The sequence below is a fragment of the Hypanus sabinus genome, chromosome 5 (genome assembly GCF_030144855.1).
Source record: "Hypanus sabinus isolate sHypSab1 chromosome 5, sHypSab1.hap1, whole genome shotgun sequence".
NCBI lineage: Eukaryota > Metazoa > Chordata > Chondrichthyes > Myliobatiformes > Dasyatidae > Hypanus > Hypanus sabinus.
In genome coordinates, this window is record NC_082710.1 from 134,438,193 (window position 1) to 134,453,965 (window position 15,773).

Below are 15,773 nucleotides of genomic sequence, written 5' to 3' on the forward strand. Positions count from 1 at the left end.
TAAACACTTTTGCTATACCCATATTAATGTATTCTTTTGGAATAATATATTGATCCGACACCAATCTGTAAAATTACAAAGGAAAATAAGAACTGAAATGACAAATCTTAGAAAACACTATGTACACTTGAATGCATTCATGTTAACACTAACTAGGGCAGAAGGAGGAAATGGAATAACAGACATAAAACATTTACACAAGTCAAATAAAACTAAACCTTTTAAAAACTAAAAAGGATGTTTTCATCAATGAAAACAGGATTCAGATGTCCATGTGAGCAGATGCAATTCTGATGAGAAATACACACCACTAAACTTAAATGAAAGCACCAGGAAAATGAAGAAATATTACTACAAAAGAAAAAAGTTAACATATAGAAGAACATGACTATCCATGGAAGACATCCCAATGATCTAAGCAGACTAGGTATTGACAAGGCAGCGTTAAATACTGGCTTAGAGTTGAAGATTCTTCCCAGAAATAGAAAGAATCCCCGTGTTAATACAGGATCAGGTGGTTAACAGAAAAAAAATATCAAAAATACATAATAAAAGATCAACAAATACAAGGCAACAACTGCAGAAAATGCCAAGCAAAACCCGAAACAATCCAATACATTACAGGATCCTGTAGCAGTTTAACTCAATCTGATTACTTACACAGGTACAATCAAGTGGCAAAGATCATTCACCAAAATCTGGCTTTAAATCACAAACTCACTAAAAACACTGTACCTTACTATAAATACAAACCTGATCCAGTTTTAGAGTCAGAGTCCTACAAATTATATTATCACTGATTCATTATTAGATGAATAATTGTCCGGATGTAATATTACAGGATAAACAAGCAAGAACAACTTATTTTATAGATGCAGCCATTCCAAACACATATAACATACAGGAATCAGTAAGTGGAAAAACACCAGAAATATGCTGAATTAAAAGAGGAAATTGAAAGCTTATGGAAGAGGAACAGGGGATACATTGTCCCAATAGGAATATTTACAACCAGCATCATCCCAAATTCACTACACAATAGGATTAAACAATTAGGCCTGCAGGTACACTGCAATATTTATGTTATTCTCTCAAAAGCCACAGTACTAAACACCATTAGAATAGTCTGAAAGTTCCTAGCAATTGACAAACGAGCATGCTTGGCTATGCCTGTACCTCGGGTATTACCAGCTTAAGCAGAGGAAAAATAAAAGTAATAATAAATAAGCAATAACTAATATCAAGAGCATAAGTTGTAGAGTCCTTGAAAGTGAGTCCATAGGTTGTGGAATCAGTTCAGTGCTGAGGTGAATAAAGTGGTCCATGCTGGTTTAGAAGACTAATGGCTGTAGGGTAATAACTGTTCTTGAACCTGGCAGTGTGGGACCTAAGGCTCCTGTATCTCAATCCTGATGTCAGCAATGAGAAGAGAACATGGGTGGATGGTGGTAGTCCTTGACAATGGATGCTGCTTTCTTGTGGCAGTGCTCCTCGTAGGTATGCTCAATGGTAGGGAAGATCATTGAGGGACTTCCCCTTGATCTTTATCCCATCACAGATTTTCCCTTTGTCCACCACTCTTGCTGCAGCTGCTCCTTGAGGCTTGCTCATCTCTCTGCTGAACTGAGGCTGCAGCCTGCAACCAATAGGCTCCTGAATCAGCTGCTGGCATCACAACTATGGACTCACTTTCATGAACCTCAGTTCTGAATACTATATGCCTGCTTTTATTTTTTGCACGATTTGTTTCTTTTTCTGCACACTAGGTGTTCAAGTCTTCTGTTTAATGGGTTCTACTGGGTTTCTTTGTTTTGTGGCTGCCTGTGAGGAGAATTTTAAGATTGTATATAGTATATATACTTTGATAATAAATGTACTTTGAACTTAACTTCTTTCTAACTTTTCCCAGATCTCATGTACAGTCATTGGCCCAATGTTAATTCTATGTGTCTTCCTCTTGCCTCTCACCTCTCTCAATCCAGATGCTGCTAATTCTGACAGCTTCTCTTTTGGTTTCGAATTTCCAGTATCTCCAAGGTTTTTTTTGCTTTTGATTTCAAATCCTGTAGTTAGATAAAATGACTTTTCACCAGACTTTTGTTCTACTAAGATTGCTGCTCCTTATTGACATAGCCATTTATTCCAGTTATAGGTTTGTATCCATGTGCTTTCAGCTATATTGGCTCCTAAATAATCATGCATACAGGGACAACCAGAAGGTGATCACCTACAACTTTAGGCAATCTGATTCATAATTCTTCAGAAAATGGGTTCAGTAATAACTCGCATCAGTTACTTGCAGAACAATGTGCAACAATTCCTGTGAACTGAAGCAACTTGTTTCAACATGGTTGAGATTCTGAAGCTTCCCAGTTTGGGTTATGGAAGAGGGGAGTCTTGCGGACTGCAAAACAGATGATCAATTCCTGATAAGTCACTTCATGATCTCTCTCTGCCCCTTCAACCCGAGTTATTTTTGGTGAATTAGTCATACAACACAGACCCTTCAACCCACTTAATCCGTGTAAAACACAAAAGGCTCATTCACACATAACCGCTTTAGTTATTCATTTTCCTAATCCCACTAATCTCCTTCTCCTATGTTCTGTCATTCACCTACACAGTAGGAGAAATTTACAGTCGCCAACCAACCAGCATGTCTTTTGGACATGGGAGGAAGACAGAGCCCTCAGAGGAAACCCACGCGGTCACAGGGAGAATGTGCAAATTCCACTCAAACAGTGCCAAAGGTTCAGTCCAAAATGGATGGCTGGAGCTGAAAGACAGAGGTTCTACTCACGGTACTTGTGTGCAGCCACAGGCATCAATCAAAACCCATCTTCCCCTACAACACCCAGTTTTCAGTCACCACACGGGTATTTTAAACTCGAGAAATAATTTGCAATAGGGAAGTTGAGGGCAGGGGTTAGTACTAATCTGCAGTTCTAATGTTCCACTCAGACAAAATCTTCAAACTGTTCGTATTCGGGCCACATCCTCTTATTACCATCATCAGGGAGGAGTTAGAGGAGGCTGAAGACCCAATCTCAGCATTGTAGGAACAGCTTCTTCCCCTCTGTGACACTCCATGAACACGACCTTGCTATTCCTTACTTTTTTGTACCATTTATTTTTTGTAATTTATCGATTTCTTGTGTCTTTGTACTGCACTGCTGTTACAAAATAACAAATTTCGCAATAATAAACCTGATTCTGATAGGTTTTCACACAAATCACAGACACGTGTGTGGATGAAAGTAACTGCACCCTCTACTGTGATTTGTCACTGGCTGGAGAAAACAACAGCAGTGCAATCCTATGCATCAAGTTTAACAGATGAATCTGTCCCCGAGCTATTGAGAAACTGGACATGTTAAGACTCTTTTTCTCTTGAAAGGATAGGCTTGGTGGGTAATTGTAGCTATAATGATTGTTCAAATGGCTTCTTTGTTCTTAGAAAATATGAATTGTTGAGATTATCCCACCTGGTGCATGATGGTAAATCCTACCTGACAGAGGTCTTTACTATCCTGAAGGGGTTTAATAGAGTTGTTGAAGATACGATTGCAGTCTTAGAGAAAGCACCATTGACAACATGATTACAAGATAGGTAAAAATGTGGGAGAAATCTTACGCAGAAACTGATGGAAATTAGAAACAAAAGACTTTCACTTATGTAGTGCTCTTCACAACTATTTCAGGTAGATCCAGAACCTTAAAATTGCCAGTCAAGGTTTGGTCACAGCTGAAATGTAGCCACACTCAACTGGGAGGATTATCAGATAATCCCTTTCAGTAATGTTGATTGAAGGTTAAATATTAACAAAATCACAAGAGAAAGGTCCATTGCTCTTCTGTGACATGGAAGTTTTCTAAGGGCAGGGCTTGGTTTAATGTCTTGCTTAAACAATGACCCTCTTGGTTGTGATACCACACTGGAATACCCGTCAATATTTTTCTGCTCCAGTGTCAGAGATAGATTCCAAACCTAAAATCCTCAGAGCTTCAAGAGGTTCACAGAAAACAAATGTAGAATTTACTACCATGTAGCAAGTAAGATAATAGCAGAGAGATCATTTGAACTGTCATATTGGTGCTGGCTCTTCCTTCTAACACCTTCTCTCTCACCTCCCCATTAGCACCACCTCAATTCTTACCTTAGTCACCCGCACAAGAAGCAGTTTACAGCAGAAGTTTACCTTATGGCCCACATGTTTGTGGGATGCAGGAGGAAAATGGAGAGCCCAATGCTGACCCAGAGAGCCACAGCGAGTCTGAACCAAGTTTATTGTCTCTTACATAGGTCATAGAATTTGTTGTTTTGCAGAAGGTGCACAGCGCATGGCATACAATTATTATAACTTACAAATAATAAATAAATAGTGCAAAAGAGGAGTAACAAGGTAATATTTATGGGTTCATGGGCTGTTCAGAAATTTGATGCTGAGTGGAAGAAGCTAGTTCTGAATCATTGGGTGTGGCTCTCCAGGCCTCCCGATGGTATTAACAAGAAGGGGGCATGTCCCTGACAGCGAGAGTCCTTAATGAAAGAAGCTGCCCACTTGAGGCACTGCCTCTTGAAGATGTAGTTAATGGTGAGGATGTCTGCACCCATGATGGACTGCAACCATCTGCTGCCTCTTTGAACCCTGCACTTTGGAGCCCCCACACCAAACAGTGGTGCAACCAGTTAGAATGGTCTCCATAGTAAATCTGTGGAAATTTGCTGGTGTCTTTGGTGGCATACAGGATATCCTGAAATCCCCTAACAACCTAGAGCCACCAGTGGTCCTCCTTTGTGATTGCACTGTCAAAGGTTGCACTGACAGCCCCAGAGTTCAGAATCAAACTAGTGTCAAGGGAGCTATGAAGCAGTGGCTCTACTTGCTGCACCATATGATCATGGGGAAATGAGGTTTACATGCAAGGGTGAAAGAAAAATGTAGGTGGAATGAGATGAAACCAATAGAGTGGGTAGAGGAAGACAATCCTGGCAGCACAGTGGTAGTGCTGCTGCCCCACTGGACCAGTGACCCAAGCCCTGTCCTCTGGTTCCATCTATGTGCAGTTTAAATGTTCTTCCCATGTGCCCCAGGCTGCACTCACAACTATCTGCTGCTTGTTAGGCTAACTGGCCTCTATTAAATAAAACCATAAGATAAAGGACAGAAGTAGGCCCAACAATTGCGCTTTGACAGTGCAATCACAAAGCAGGAACACCAGTGGCTCTAGGTTGTTAGGAGTTTTAGGATACTCTGTAGGTTACCAGCAAATTTCCACAGATTTACCTTGGAGAGCATTCTAACTGGTTGCACCACTGTCTAGTATAGGGGCTCCAAAGTGCAGGGTTCAAAGAGGCTACAGATGTCCCTAGCAGAGACTGACAGAGAACCTACTGAACACGTGAGACAGAGTAAGTCACAGGGAAGATAAGTGGGGGAATGTGATTGCTCTGACAGCTGGCATAGAGTTGTCGGGCTAGATGGCCCACTATTCTGTAAGCGAACTTGAACTGAATTGGCCAAGTGATCTTCTTCAATGCCAAATAACTCGCTGCGCCACAAGGTTTACTCGTCTCAGCACTGAACTGAGGCTGTGGCCTGCAACTAATGGGCTCCTGATCTGGCTGCAGTGATGAACTGGCTTCGTGTGGACTCACTTTTGTGAACTTCACCCCTGAATGTTATTTGCTTACTTTTATTGTTTGTACAATTTGTTTTTTCTCCCCCCTGCACAATTGGTGTTTGGCGGTCTTCTTTTATTTTTAAGTGGGTTCTATTGAGTTTGTTTTGTGCGGCCTGTAAGGAGACTAATCTCAAGGTTGTATATAGCATACACACTTTGATAATAAATGTACTTTGAACTTGTGTAATGCCCTGGTTCACATTTTTACAGCTATGCTCTAGGTGTTTCATTTAGCAGTTCTGTAAGAGCAGACAGATCGGCTTTCAGCCTGTTTGGATTACTGTCGAAGATAAGGGATGATGAGGAATGCATGTTGTCCAGTTAGGATGGTGGAACTGGGGGAAGGTTTTTTTCTGGTGAGAGACACCGAGGCTGGTCTTGAGGCTTTTGTTCAGTGGGAGACGAAGAGAGAAGATGCTGGAGAGAGCGGGTCACAGGATTTGACAGGATCGGGAAGCCACGTGCCGAGATCGATTGAGGATCAGTGAATATGGTGAAACGTTGAGCTCCAACTTGTACACATTTAACTGTTTAGATAAAATGGGCCCTTTACTTTCGGTACTGTCTGTTATTTCATGGCACTAATTTGTAACAGGGTAACAAATTACACAGCATCCACACAAACCGAGGTTTGGGGTGGGAGAGCCGTCTCAATCTCACGGGTTCGGCGGGAGCCAAGAGCGTCTTTCCTAGACTTACACAGCCAAGAAACCAGGGGATTTCACTCGGAAACATAAGAGCAACCATTCTGGTTTCGGAGTAAACACGTAGCAGTTTTTCTAACCCGAGCACTTGATACCTGCCAAGCTTCCCTTCCGCTTATTTTGCCATATCCCTGCTGGATCAGAAACGTTGAGTCCAGCAGGTCACTCTGATTAGCGATAATTAGAACATCTCAAATTCATCCACCACCTGTACTAAAGCTTTCATGTGGAAAGCTTTTAGAGTTTTATTTTGGTTAAAGTCAAATCTGCCATCAAATCCCTTGACTCGAAGTTTCCAAGCACCACCTGTACTTGTAAAAAAAAATGTACAAACAGCTCAAACACATTTCTCATAAATCATGTAGATGTCGTCAAGTGATATTTTCAGTGCTTCCACCTCTTCCTTGGCATTAATATTCTAGCTTTGCTGGTTTTTAAAATCCTGTTTAAGTAATACATGAAGACACAGCGAAAAGAAAATGGCTGTGCTCTCCTGCAAGTTGAAACAGGTTCTCTTATTTGATTGTAAACACAATTTTTTCACTTCTTCTGTCAATACAGTGTTCCTGCCCAATCTACTAAAATTATTAGCAGCATAAATGAGGTAGACTAACACAAGCAGAACTTTAAAGATTTCTTCTTTTTGTAATTGTACAGGATTTTATTAGCCAGTGATAAGATTGGTATGAAATGCTGCCCCAGCAATTATAAACTAGTTTAACTGGATCACTGGAAAACATTTCCACTATTGTTTTTGTATTTCTTACGTTGCAATTGTAGGTATTGGTTCTACACATGCACATCATACCAAACAAATCAAAATGGTATGTTTGGACTCACCTTCTCATCTTTAAACAGAATAATTATTCAATTAAAAAACTTTCTTACCAGTGTGAGTTCTCAGGTGTGCTTTTAAATGTGAACTTTTGGTGTATACTTTACAGCAACCTGGAAAAAAGAACACAAAATCAGCGGTTACATGCGTGTTTGAAGGATAGCGCAGTTTTAAAATGCTGCTGGATCATTTTGATCCTAATTCAATATGCAACACGTCATCTTTTAACACATTGCATGAATGCTCATTAACAGTGTTACACAAGCAGTATCGTTCAAAACAGCTTAAAATCCTGCATAGATTCAGGAGTCGCACTTTATATCACAAATATCACATCAAGGCCAGGTACAATATCAGACATTGTAAAGTGTTATGACAAACTCTAACACATAAACCAAGTGAAAGAAAATAGTTACTTATGCATTTACTTTCCAATGCAGGGTACAAAGAACAAAATAACTAACTTTCCTTTAAATTGAAATCTAAAAGAACAGCAATATGGATTTGACAAAGGGTCTCTGACCCGAAACCTTCATTCTGATTTTTCTTTCCACAGTTGGTGTATTTAATTCTGCATTTAGTCAGCCCATTCTAGACTTCCAATAAAGTTGCTCATTACTGTGGGAAACTTCGCCCCCTTTTCTATAGGAAAGTCCAAAGGATATTAGAACTAGTAAAAATATATTCAAAGTGCAGTTCCTCTCATTAGGTCCCTAACGCAGCTGAAGTAACGGACACATAACCTTTGTTAACAGCACTGGTTGAGAGATACATGCTGATGCCCCATGTTCTTCTTCATATATTTCAAATTTCAAGATTCATCATTGTTCAATGTTATTTCCAAGTGTAAAAGAGAACAAAATAATTGCTACTGCAGATCCAATGCAGCACAAAAAACCCCACAAAAAACATTAAAAAACAAATAATAAAAGAATCCGATAAATATAAAGAGACGCTAGGCACAGGAGTGTCTGTGCACAAGGTGACTCTGACAGGAAATGGTGTTTAGGGGTGTGGAGGGGTGGATTAGTGGGTGGAGATGTTGATGAGCCTGACTGCTTTGGGAAAGTAATTGTTTTTGAGTCTGGCGATTCTAGCATGGATGCTACATAGCCTCCTCCCTGAAGGGAATGGGACCAACAGTTCATGAGCATGATGCGTGGGATCCTACATTATGTTAGTAGGCTTTTTCTGACATCTTTCTGTATGTCCTAGAGGGCGGATAGGCTGGTGCTAGTGATGCGTCTGGAGTTTTGACTACCTGTAGTAGACCCTTCCTGCCGACTGCAGTGCAATTTCCGTACCATGCAGTGATGTAGCACATTAGGATGCTCCCTACTGCACATCTGTATAGATGTACATAATCCAGCTGTCTTCAGCCTCCTCAGAAAGTAGAGGCATTGATGAGCTTTCCTGATCATGCAGAAAGTTCAGAGTAACATTTATTATCAGAATACATACATGTCATCACATGCAATGGTGAGATTCTTTTCCCCATGGGCACACCCAGCAAACCCATAGAATAGTAACTGTAAACAGGATCAATGGAAGAGCAAGAGCATAGAACATAGACAACAAACTGTGCAAATGTAAAAATAAATAAATAGCAATAAATAACGAGAGCAGGAAATAACAAGATAAAGAGTTCTTAAAGTGAGATCATTAGTTGTGGGCATGCCTGAAATAGAATGAGTGTAGCTATCTGCTTTTGTTCAAGAGCCTGATTGTTGAGGGGTAGTAAGTGGTCTTCAACCTGGACCTCCGAGCCCTGAGGCTCATGTAACTTCTACCCTATGGCAGTTTGGTATTGGCCCCCAAACTTTCTACAGGGGCACAAATGAGAGTATCCTGACTGGCTGCATCACTGCCTGGTATGGGAACTGTACTTCCCTCAATCGCAGGACTCTGCGGAGAGTGGTGCGGACAGCCCAGCACATCTGAAGTTGTGATCTTCCCACTATTCAGGACATTTACAAAGACAGGTGTGTAAAAAGGGCCCAAAGGATCATTGGGGACCCGAGTCACCCCAACCATAAACTGTTCCAGCTGCTACCATCCAGGAAACAGTACCACAGCATAAAAGCCTGGACCAACAGGCTTCAGGACAGCTTCTTCCACCAGGCCATCAGACTGCTTAATTCATGCTGACACAACTGTATTTCTATGTTATATTGACTATTCTGTTGTACATACTATTTATAAATTACTATAAATTATACGTTGCACATTTAGACAGAAACGTAACGTAAAGATTTTTACTCCTCATGTATGTGAAGGATATAAGTAATAAAGTCAATTTAATTCAATAGTGAGAAAAAAAGCATGGCCTAGGTGGTGAGGATCTTTGTTAATGGATGCTGCTTCTCCATGATGACGTTTCATGTAGATGTGCTCAATGGTTGGGGCAGCATTACCCACGATGTACTGGGCCGAATCCACTACCTTTTATAGGATCTTCTGCTCAAAGGCGTTGGTGTTTCCATACCAGGCCACAATGCAGCCAGTCAGCACACTTTCCACCACACATCTATAGAAGTTTGGCAAGGTTTTTGAAGACGTATCAAATCTCTGCAGACTCCCAAGGAAATAGATGTGCTGTTGTGCTTTCTTTACAATTATATCACATGATGGGTCCAGGAAGCTCCTCTATGACCATGACACCCAGGAATTTAAAGTTACTGACCCTCCCCACCTCTGATCCTCAGATAATTACTGGCTTCCCTCTCCCTCTCAGTTTCTTGGTCTTGCTGACATTGAATGACACCACTCAGGCAAATTTTCAATCTCCCTTCTGTATGCTGGTTCATCACTACCTTTGTTAGGGCCCACAACAGTGGTGTCATCAGCAAACTTGTACAGTATACGGTGTTGGAACTGTACTTTGCCTCACAGAGATAGGTGTAACGTGAGTCCAGCAGTGGGCTAAGCATAAGGCCCTATGGTGCACCTGTGCTGATAGAGGTTGTGGAGGGGATGTTGTTGCCAATCTGAATTGACCGGGGTCTGCAGGTGCGAAAATACACAATCCAATTGCACGATGTATTCTGGGACCATGAGATTTCCAATGGGCAGTTTGTTCTGGGTGAAGGGCAGATTTGTAGTGTTGTGCATCATTCAATGAGAGCTGAAAGACAGCAGCTCCATAGTATGGTCCTCTTTCAGTACCGTACTTACATTCACAATTCCTATAACCAGCAGGCGAGCCTGTGACCACTGAGCTGAGGGCTAACATCTTAGGTAGGCTAAATTAAGTTTTGTTTCTCTGGGAGAACTGCAGGCTAAGAAACGCTTCAATGTGACCCAAGCACCCACAGAAGCAATGTGGCATCATGCATGAGGCTGTGTGTCACAGAGCAAGACTGAAGCATAAAACAGTGGAGGACCTTCCTCTGCAATGAAGAGCAAGCAGAGGAAAAGGGAAAGAGACACGCGCAGCAGACAGCCAGGAAAATGTGGGGGAGAGAGAAGGCCATGGAGCTGAAGACATGGGTAGCATGTAGCAGGTGGTTGGTGATAAACAACAAGCAATTTCTTAGAAAAGCTTTTGCAAGAAAGTTGAAGCCTCAAACTTCCAGTCATAAAACAGGCTAAATCTGCTTCCCATTAATTCACAGTAAAGCTGAGCTCAACTATGGTTTTGCTGTGCTTTGGTGTAATTCATTCATGTATTTACTGATCATGATGGACAAATGTACTTTGCATGAGTTATGTTTTTGAAGTCTTTGTCTTCATCACTAATCCTAGGAGCCTCCATTTGCTAGAAAGTCACACCACACATACACACAAATTGTGCAACACCTTCCATTACCTTTTGAATCAAGTTCCTTCACGTTGAGCACAAAATTGTTGTGTTACATTGGTGAGTCCTTGCACACAGCTTGCAAAGATTTTCAATTAGAAGTTTCCATTCAGCATTAAATTTTAAAAAGAACATGCTATTCTAAGTGAATCTTTACTCAAGTAGCATTAGTTACCTGTTATGAAGAAGTTTGTTTATAATCAACCCTTTTGGTTAATAAAATTCAGCAGTAATTTTATTCCAGATGAAAACAGATTATGTTTGAGCTCACTGAAAAAGGGCTTTAATAATGATGACTGTCATGCTGGAGGTATCCAACATATGTGCCTAACTTTTGTTTTACTTCCTTTAGATGCAGAGAAATGGAGAATAGAAAAGTGGATCTGAGAACATCTGTTTCAAAAGTTATCAGGTCTGATAAAGAAGCATTTCGAAACTTCAGCTTAACAACATTCATCCTCAGTTATTTGCTTGCTTTCATTGTTTGCACAATATCTTTTTTCTCCACTCATTGGGTGCGTGACAGCCTTCATTTGTTTAGTGAGTTCTTTCGGGTTTCTTTGTAATGTGGCTGCCTGTTAGGAGATGAATTTCGAGGTAGTATAATATATATGTACTTTGATGATAAATGTACTTTGAACTTTGAGTTTGTAAACCCAATATTCAAAGTGAAGCTTGTAAGCTTGTACAACAAATTTAACAGCAACACCACATTTTAAATTATCATCTACCAGAGGCCTGGATCAATGGTGCAGAGATCAGTGATCAAACTACACTATGACTGTTGTGGAATTTAATCATAATGATCTGGAATTTTAAAAAATATAAATATATAAAATTATATATATATATAAAATTAATAACACAGATCTATATGTCTGTCATAACAAGTATCAGCTTTACTAACTTCCTTCACAGATTGACTCCAGATCCACCAATAAAACCTTTAAATGCTCTCTGAAGTGGTCATGCCAACCACAATTAAGTAGTGGTCTTGTCAGCAAGCCATGAAAATTTCAAAGCAAATGTATTATCAAAGGATGTATTTGCCACCTTATGAGATTCAATTTCTTACCAGTATTCACACTGAAACATACAAGAAACACAAAAAAATCAATTAGAAATAACCCATAAACAAAGATGGGCAAATAATCAATGTGCATAAGACAAAATGAAATTACTAAAAAATAAAATAATAATAATAGATAATATTGAGAGCATGAGTTGTAGAATCCGCAGAAGTGAGTCCATAGGTTGTGGAATCAATTCAATGCTGAGGTGAGCGAAGTTATCCATGCTGGTTCAGGAGCCTGATGGCTCGGGGGTAATAACTGTTCCTGAACCTGCTGGTGTGAGACCCAAGGCTTCAGTAACTCCTTCCTGATGGTAGCAATGAGAAAAGAGCATGGCCTGGACATTGGGGGTATGTGATGATGAATGTTGCTTCCTTGTGGAATGAACAATTGTAAAAGTAATGGTGCATGCGATTGAGTCCAATGACTAGAAGTAGGTTATCACTTCACTCTTGTACAGTGGGAAGACAACACTGTTAAAGGTGCATCTTTCAGATGAGGTGATTTCATATGGCACCAGTTCCCTAAAGGAACATTGAACTTATTCCAATTCTAACCAAAAACTAACCATCTGATAAGAGCTCCTTTATGCAAACTCTCAAATTCTACATCACAACAGTAATTATTCTTCATTGCTTTGGGATGGTCTGAATCATTTATTCTCTACAATATCACTAATACTGTGGTCCTTAAACTGGTATTTAAAGGTCTGCTTATTTAGATGACTAAGGAAAATTGTGAAAGCTAGTTTTTCTGCAGGCTGAAAGAATTAATTGATTTGATTGCTTCAGGTAGAAACTTCATTACATAAATCAACTGCAATTTCAGGAACAGGTTAAACACGAATTGTTGTAACCAAGGTCATCGCTTGGCATGGGCATTGCAGTAAGGTTCCTTCAGTCATCTTGATTTGGAATTATATTGCTGCTCTAAAATATAGTCAGCTGGTGTGCAAAACAACAGAAGGGGCACAGTGGCTCAGTGTGGGTAAGGCACAACACCGGATTCAGTCTTGTGTTGAGCTGACTGCAGACATGGCGCATGATGCTTTTAAAATTGCCATAAGGACTCGCCCATGTTCTTCAGATTTATTTGATATGTAACCGTGATCATTTCTCATGTAAAATATTAAATAAAAACTATTCTTTGAAGAATCAAATTTTGATCTCAAGTTGCAGCGATCTGCTGAATCTTACCACAATGCAGTCAAGTGATTATTTGGATTACAATGAAATCACTAAATTAGCTTGTTTTTGAAACTACAACCAAACGTAAATGAATCTCCACCTGAAGCAATCGAGTGGCAAAGCTACTGGAGCCAATAGCTCACAGTTCCGGAGACCCCAGTTCAGTAGGATGGCATTGTGTATTGGTAGCTCAGGTTGAGGCATTCGATGTTGCATTGTTTTCCAAGCTTGGCAATTAGCTTGTAGAAGTTTAAACACCAGTTGAGATGACATCCTCCGCGCTGGTGTTTCTCTCTGCGAGTGTTCGCGTTTATATAGGCCCCAGTCCTGAACAGGTAGCCAATCAGGACCGAGGCAAGACAGTGAGGACTTATATAAACACAAGCACTCACAGAAAGAAGCATCAATAACTCCACTTTCAGGATGTCACCTTGACTGATGATGGAACACCTACAAGCTAATTGCCAAGCTCGGTGAACAGCGCAACATCAAACCCAGCATCAATGCCGATTTCTGTATGAATTGTTTAGATTCTCCCCCTTGGTTATCCGCAGGTGCTCAAACATCCCAACAGTGTACAGGCTGGTAGGTTAATTGGCCACTGTAAATCACTTCCAGTTCACAGCTGAGCGGTACAATCCGGAAGGGACGGATTGGACCATCAAGAGGATGAAGCAGGATTAGTGTAAACAGGTTCTTGATTGTCGGTGCAGAGTCAAGGACAAAAGGGCCCGTTTCCGTGCTGTACGGCTTTGACTACAGAGGTTTGAATAGGCACTCGGAAAATTAATTTTACCTTGCTTTATTTGAACAGCCAGACAAGCCAGACACACAGGTGAATTAAATTATAATAGATTGTAATCCTAAAAGTCCTCATTATTACAAACTAATCAGGATAAGTACCATCTGCAGAGATTTAGAACCAAGTTCCATATCTCTTGAAGAGCCAGAAGGGTCTGTTCTGTATCTCAATCAATTAAAAATGCTTTAATTATGCAAATTTAAACACCACAAGGCAAGATGCATTTGAGGCAAGTTCAGATAAATAAAGGAAGGGAATAGAACTGACATGCTACTGGACTGTGATGAAGAATTTCTTGTAATTATGTCAAACAAGTTGTCCATTTTTGATACTCTGAACATACCTGGAAAGTCACAGTGATGAATCCTTCTCTTTTCCAGCTCCGGATTATTTCTCCGGTTGAACTTGACTGGCGAGATGTTCTGCTGTGCAGCTTGCAAGTTAGCTGGGAGGGCACGCGTCGGAGTGGGTGACCCCAACTTGCAGGCGATGGAAGCGGCGTACGACGGAGGTGGAGTCATGGTCTGCAGCAGTTCTGGCTGCCTGTCAGGGCTCCCGGGCTCAGAGTTTGGAGGTGATGGGGGCAGGTATGAGGGCTGCTGCTGGAAGAACTGGGCTGCCATGGCATAGGTACTGGCTGAGATAGAATGGAAGTGCTTCACTACCGTCTGAGGATGCCCGGTGGCTAGGGTGTTCATGCCAGGCAGGCCTGATGCTAGTGAGGCATTGGTAAGGTTGCCCATACATGGTGAGTTACCTTGTGTGTGTGGATCATGGCCAGAGATGCTCACCAAGTCTGGGGAGCTGAGCAGCTGGTAAAGCTGACCTTGCTGAGGGTTCGCAGGCATATGCATTTCGGGGGAGGGCAGTTCCTGCTTAATGAAGGCAGCACTGACGTCTGTAGACTGTGCAGTGTTAAACACACTGGTGAACTCGGGCAGGGACGGGGTCGTAAGTGTCCTGCTTGCTTGGGTAAAGGCAATGACATCTTCTGAATGGGACTGAGCCACGGACGGCCTTTGTGGTTTATAGAGACCAGTGCGCAGGTGAGTGACATCGGGCAGAATCACATTGATATTGACGCTGTATGGCGACGGCTTTTCGTCCTGGAAGAACTCGTCCACCACCGAGGCGCTGTCCCGTCGGTACTTCTTCAGCTCAGGGGCAGGCAGCGGCTGGGGCGACAGGTACTTTTCCATCTCGCAACGCGTCTGTATGAAATGTAAACAGCTGTAATCAGTAAAGGGAAAATGTAAATGAGAGAAGATAAAAGCCACTTACAATATGGGGCAACACAGCAGTGTAGAGATCAGTGCAATTATTTTACAGCGCTAAGATTGGGGCTCGATTCCCACTGCCGCCTGTAAGGAGTTTGTATGTTCTCGCCATGACTGATGTGGGTTTCCTCCAGGTGCCCTGGTTTCCTCCCACATTCCAAAGACATAGAGTTAGGGTTAGATACAGTAAGCTGTGGGCATGCCACATTGGCACCGGAAGCATGGCCACACTTACAGGCTGCCCAGCACAATACTCGCTGATTTGATTCAGTGCAAAACAATGTTATACTGTATGTTTTGATATGCATGTGACAAATAAAACTAATCTTTCATCTCAAGTATGGCCTTATTGAAGAATGCCAATACAAAGCAAAAAAATTGTTGCTTCTTTATTATTGTTGAATGTTGTAA

At 41.2% G+C, this 15,773-nt stretch overlaps 1 protein-coding gene across 3 annotated transcripts in view; it reads right to left on the reverse strand.

Annotated features, from left to right (window-relative positions):
* Positions 1–15,773, reverse strand: part of LOC132394374 (Krueppel-like factor 5) — a 66,966-nt gene that overhangs the window by 32,254 nt on the left and 18,939 nt on the right. For all 3 annotated transcript variants that reach the window (XM_059970443.1, XM_059970442.1, XM_059970444.1), the window contains exons 2-3: positions 14,429–15,296; positions 7,278–7,337 (exon numbers count right to left, since the gene is read on the reverse strand). In XM_059970443.1, the coding sequence (XP_059826426.1) occupies positions 7,278–7,337; positions 14,429–15,296 (928 nt within the window). The remainder of the gene's footprint in view (positions 1–7,277; positions 7,338–14,428; positions 15,297–15,773) is intronic.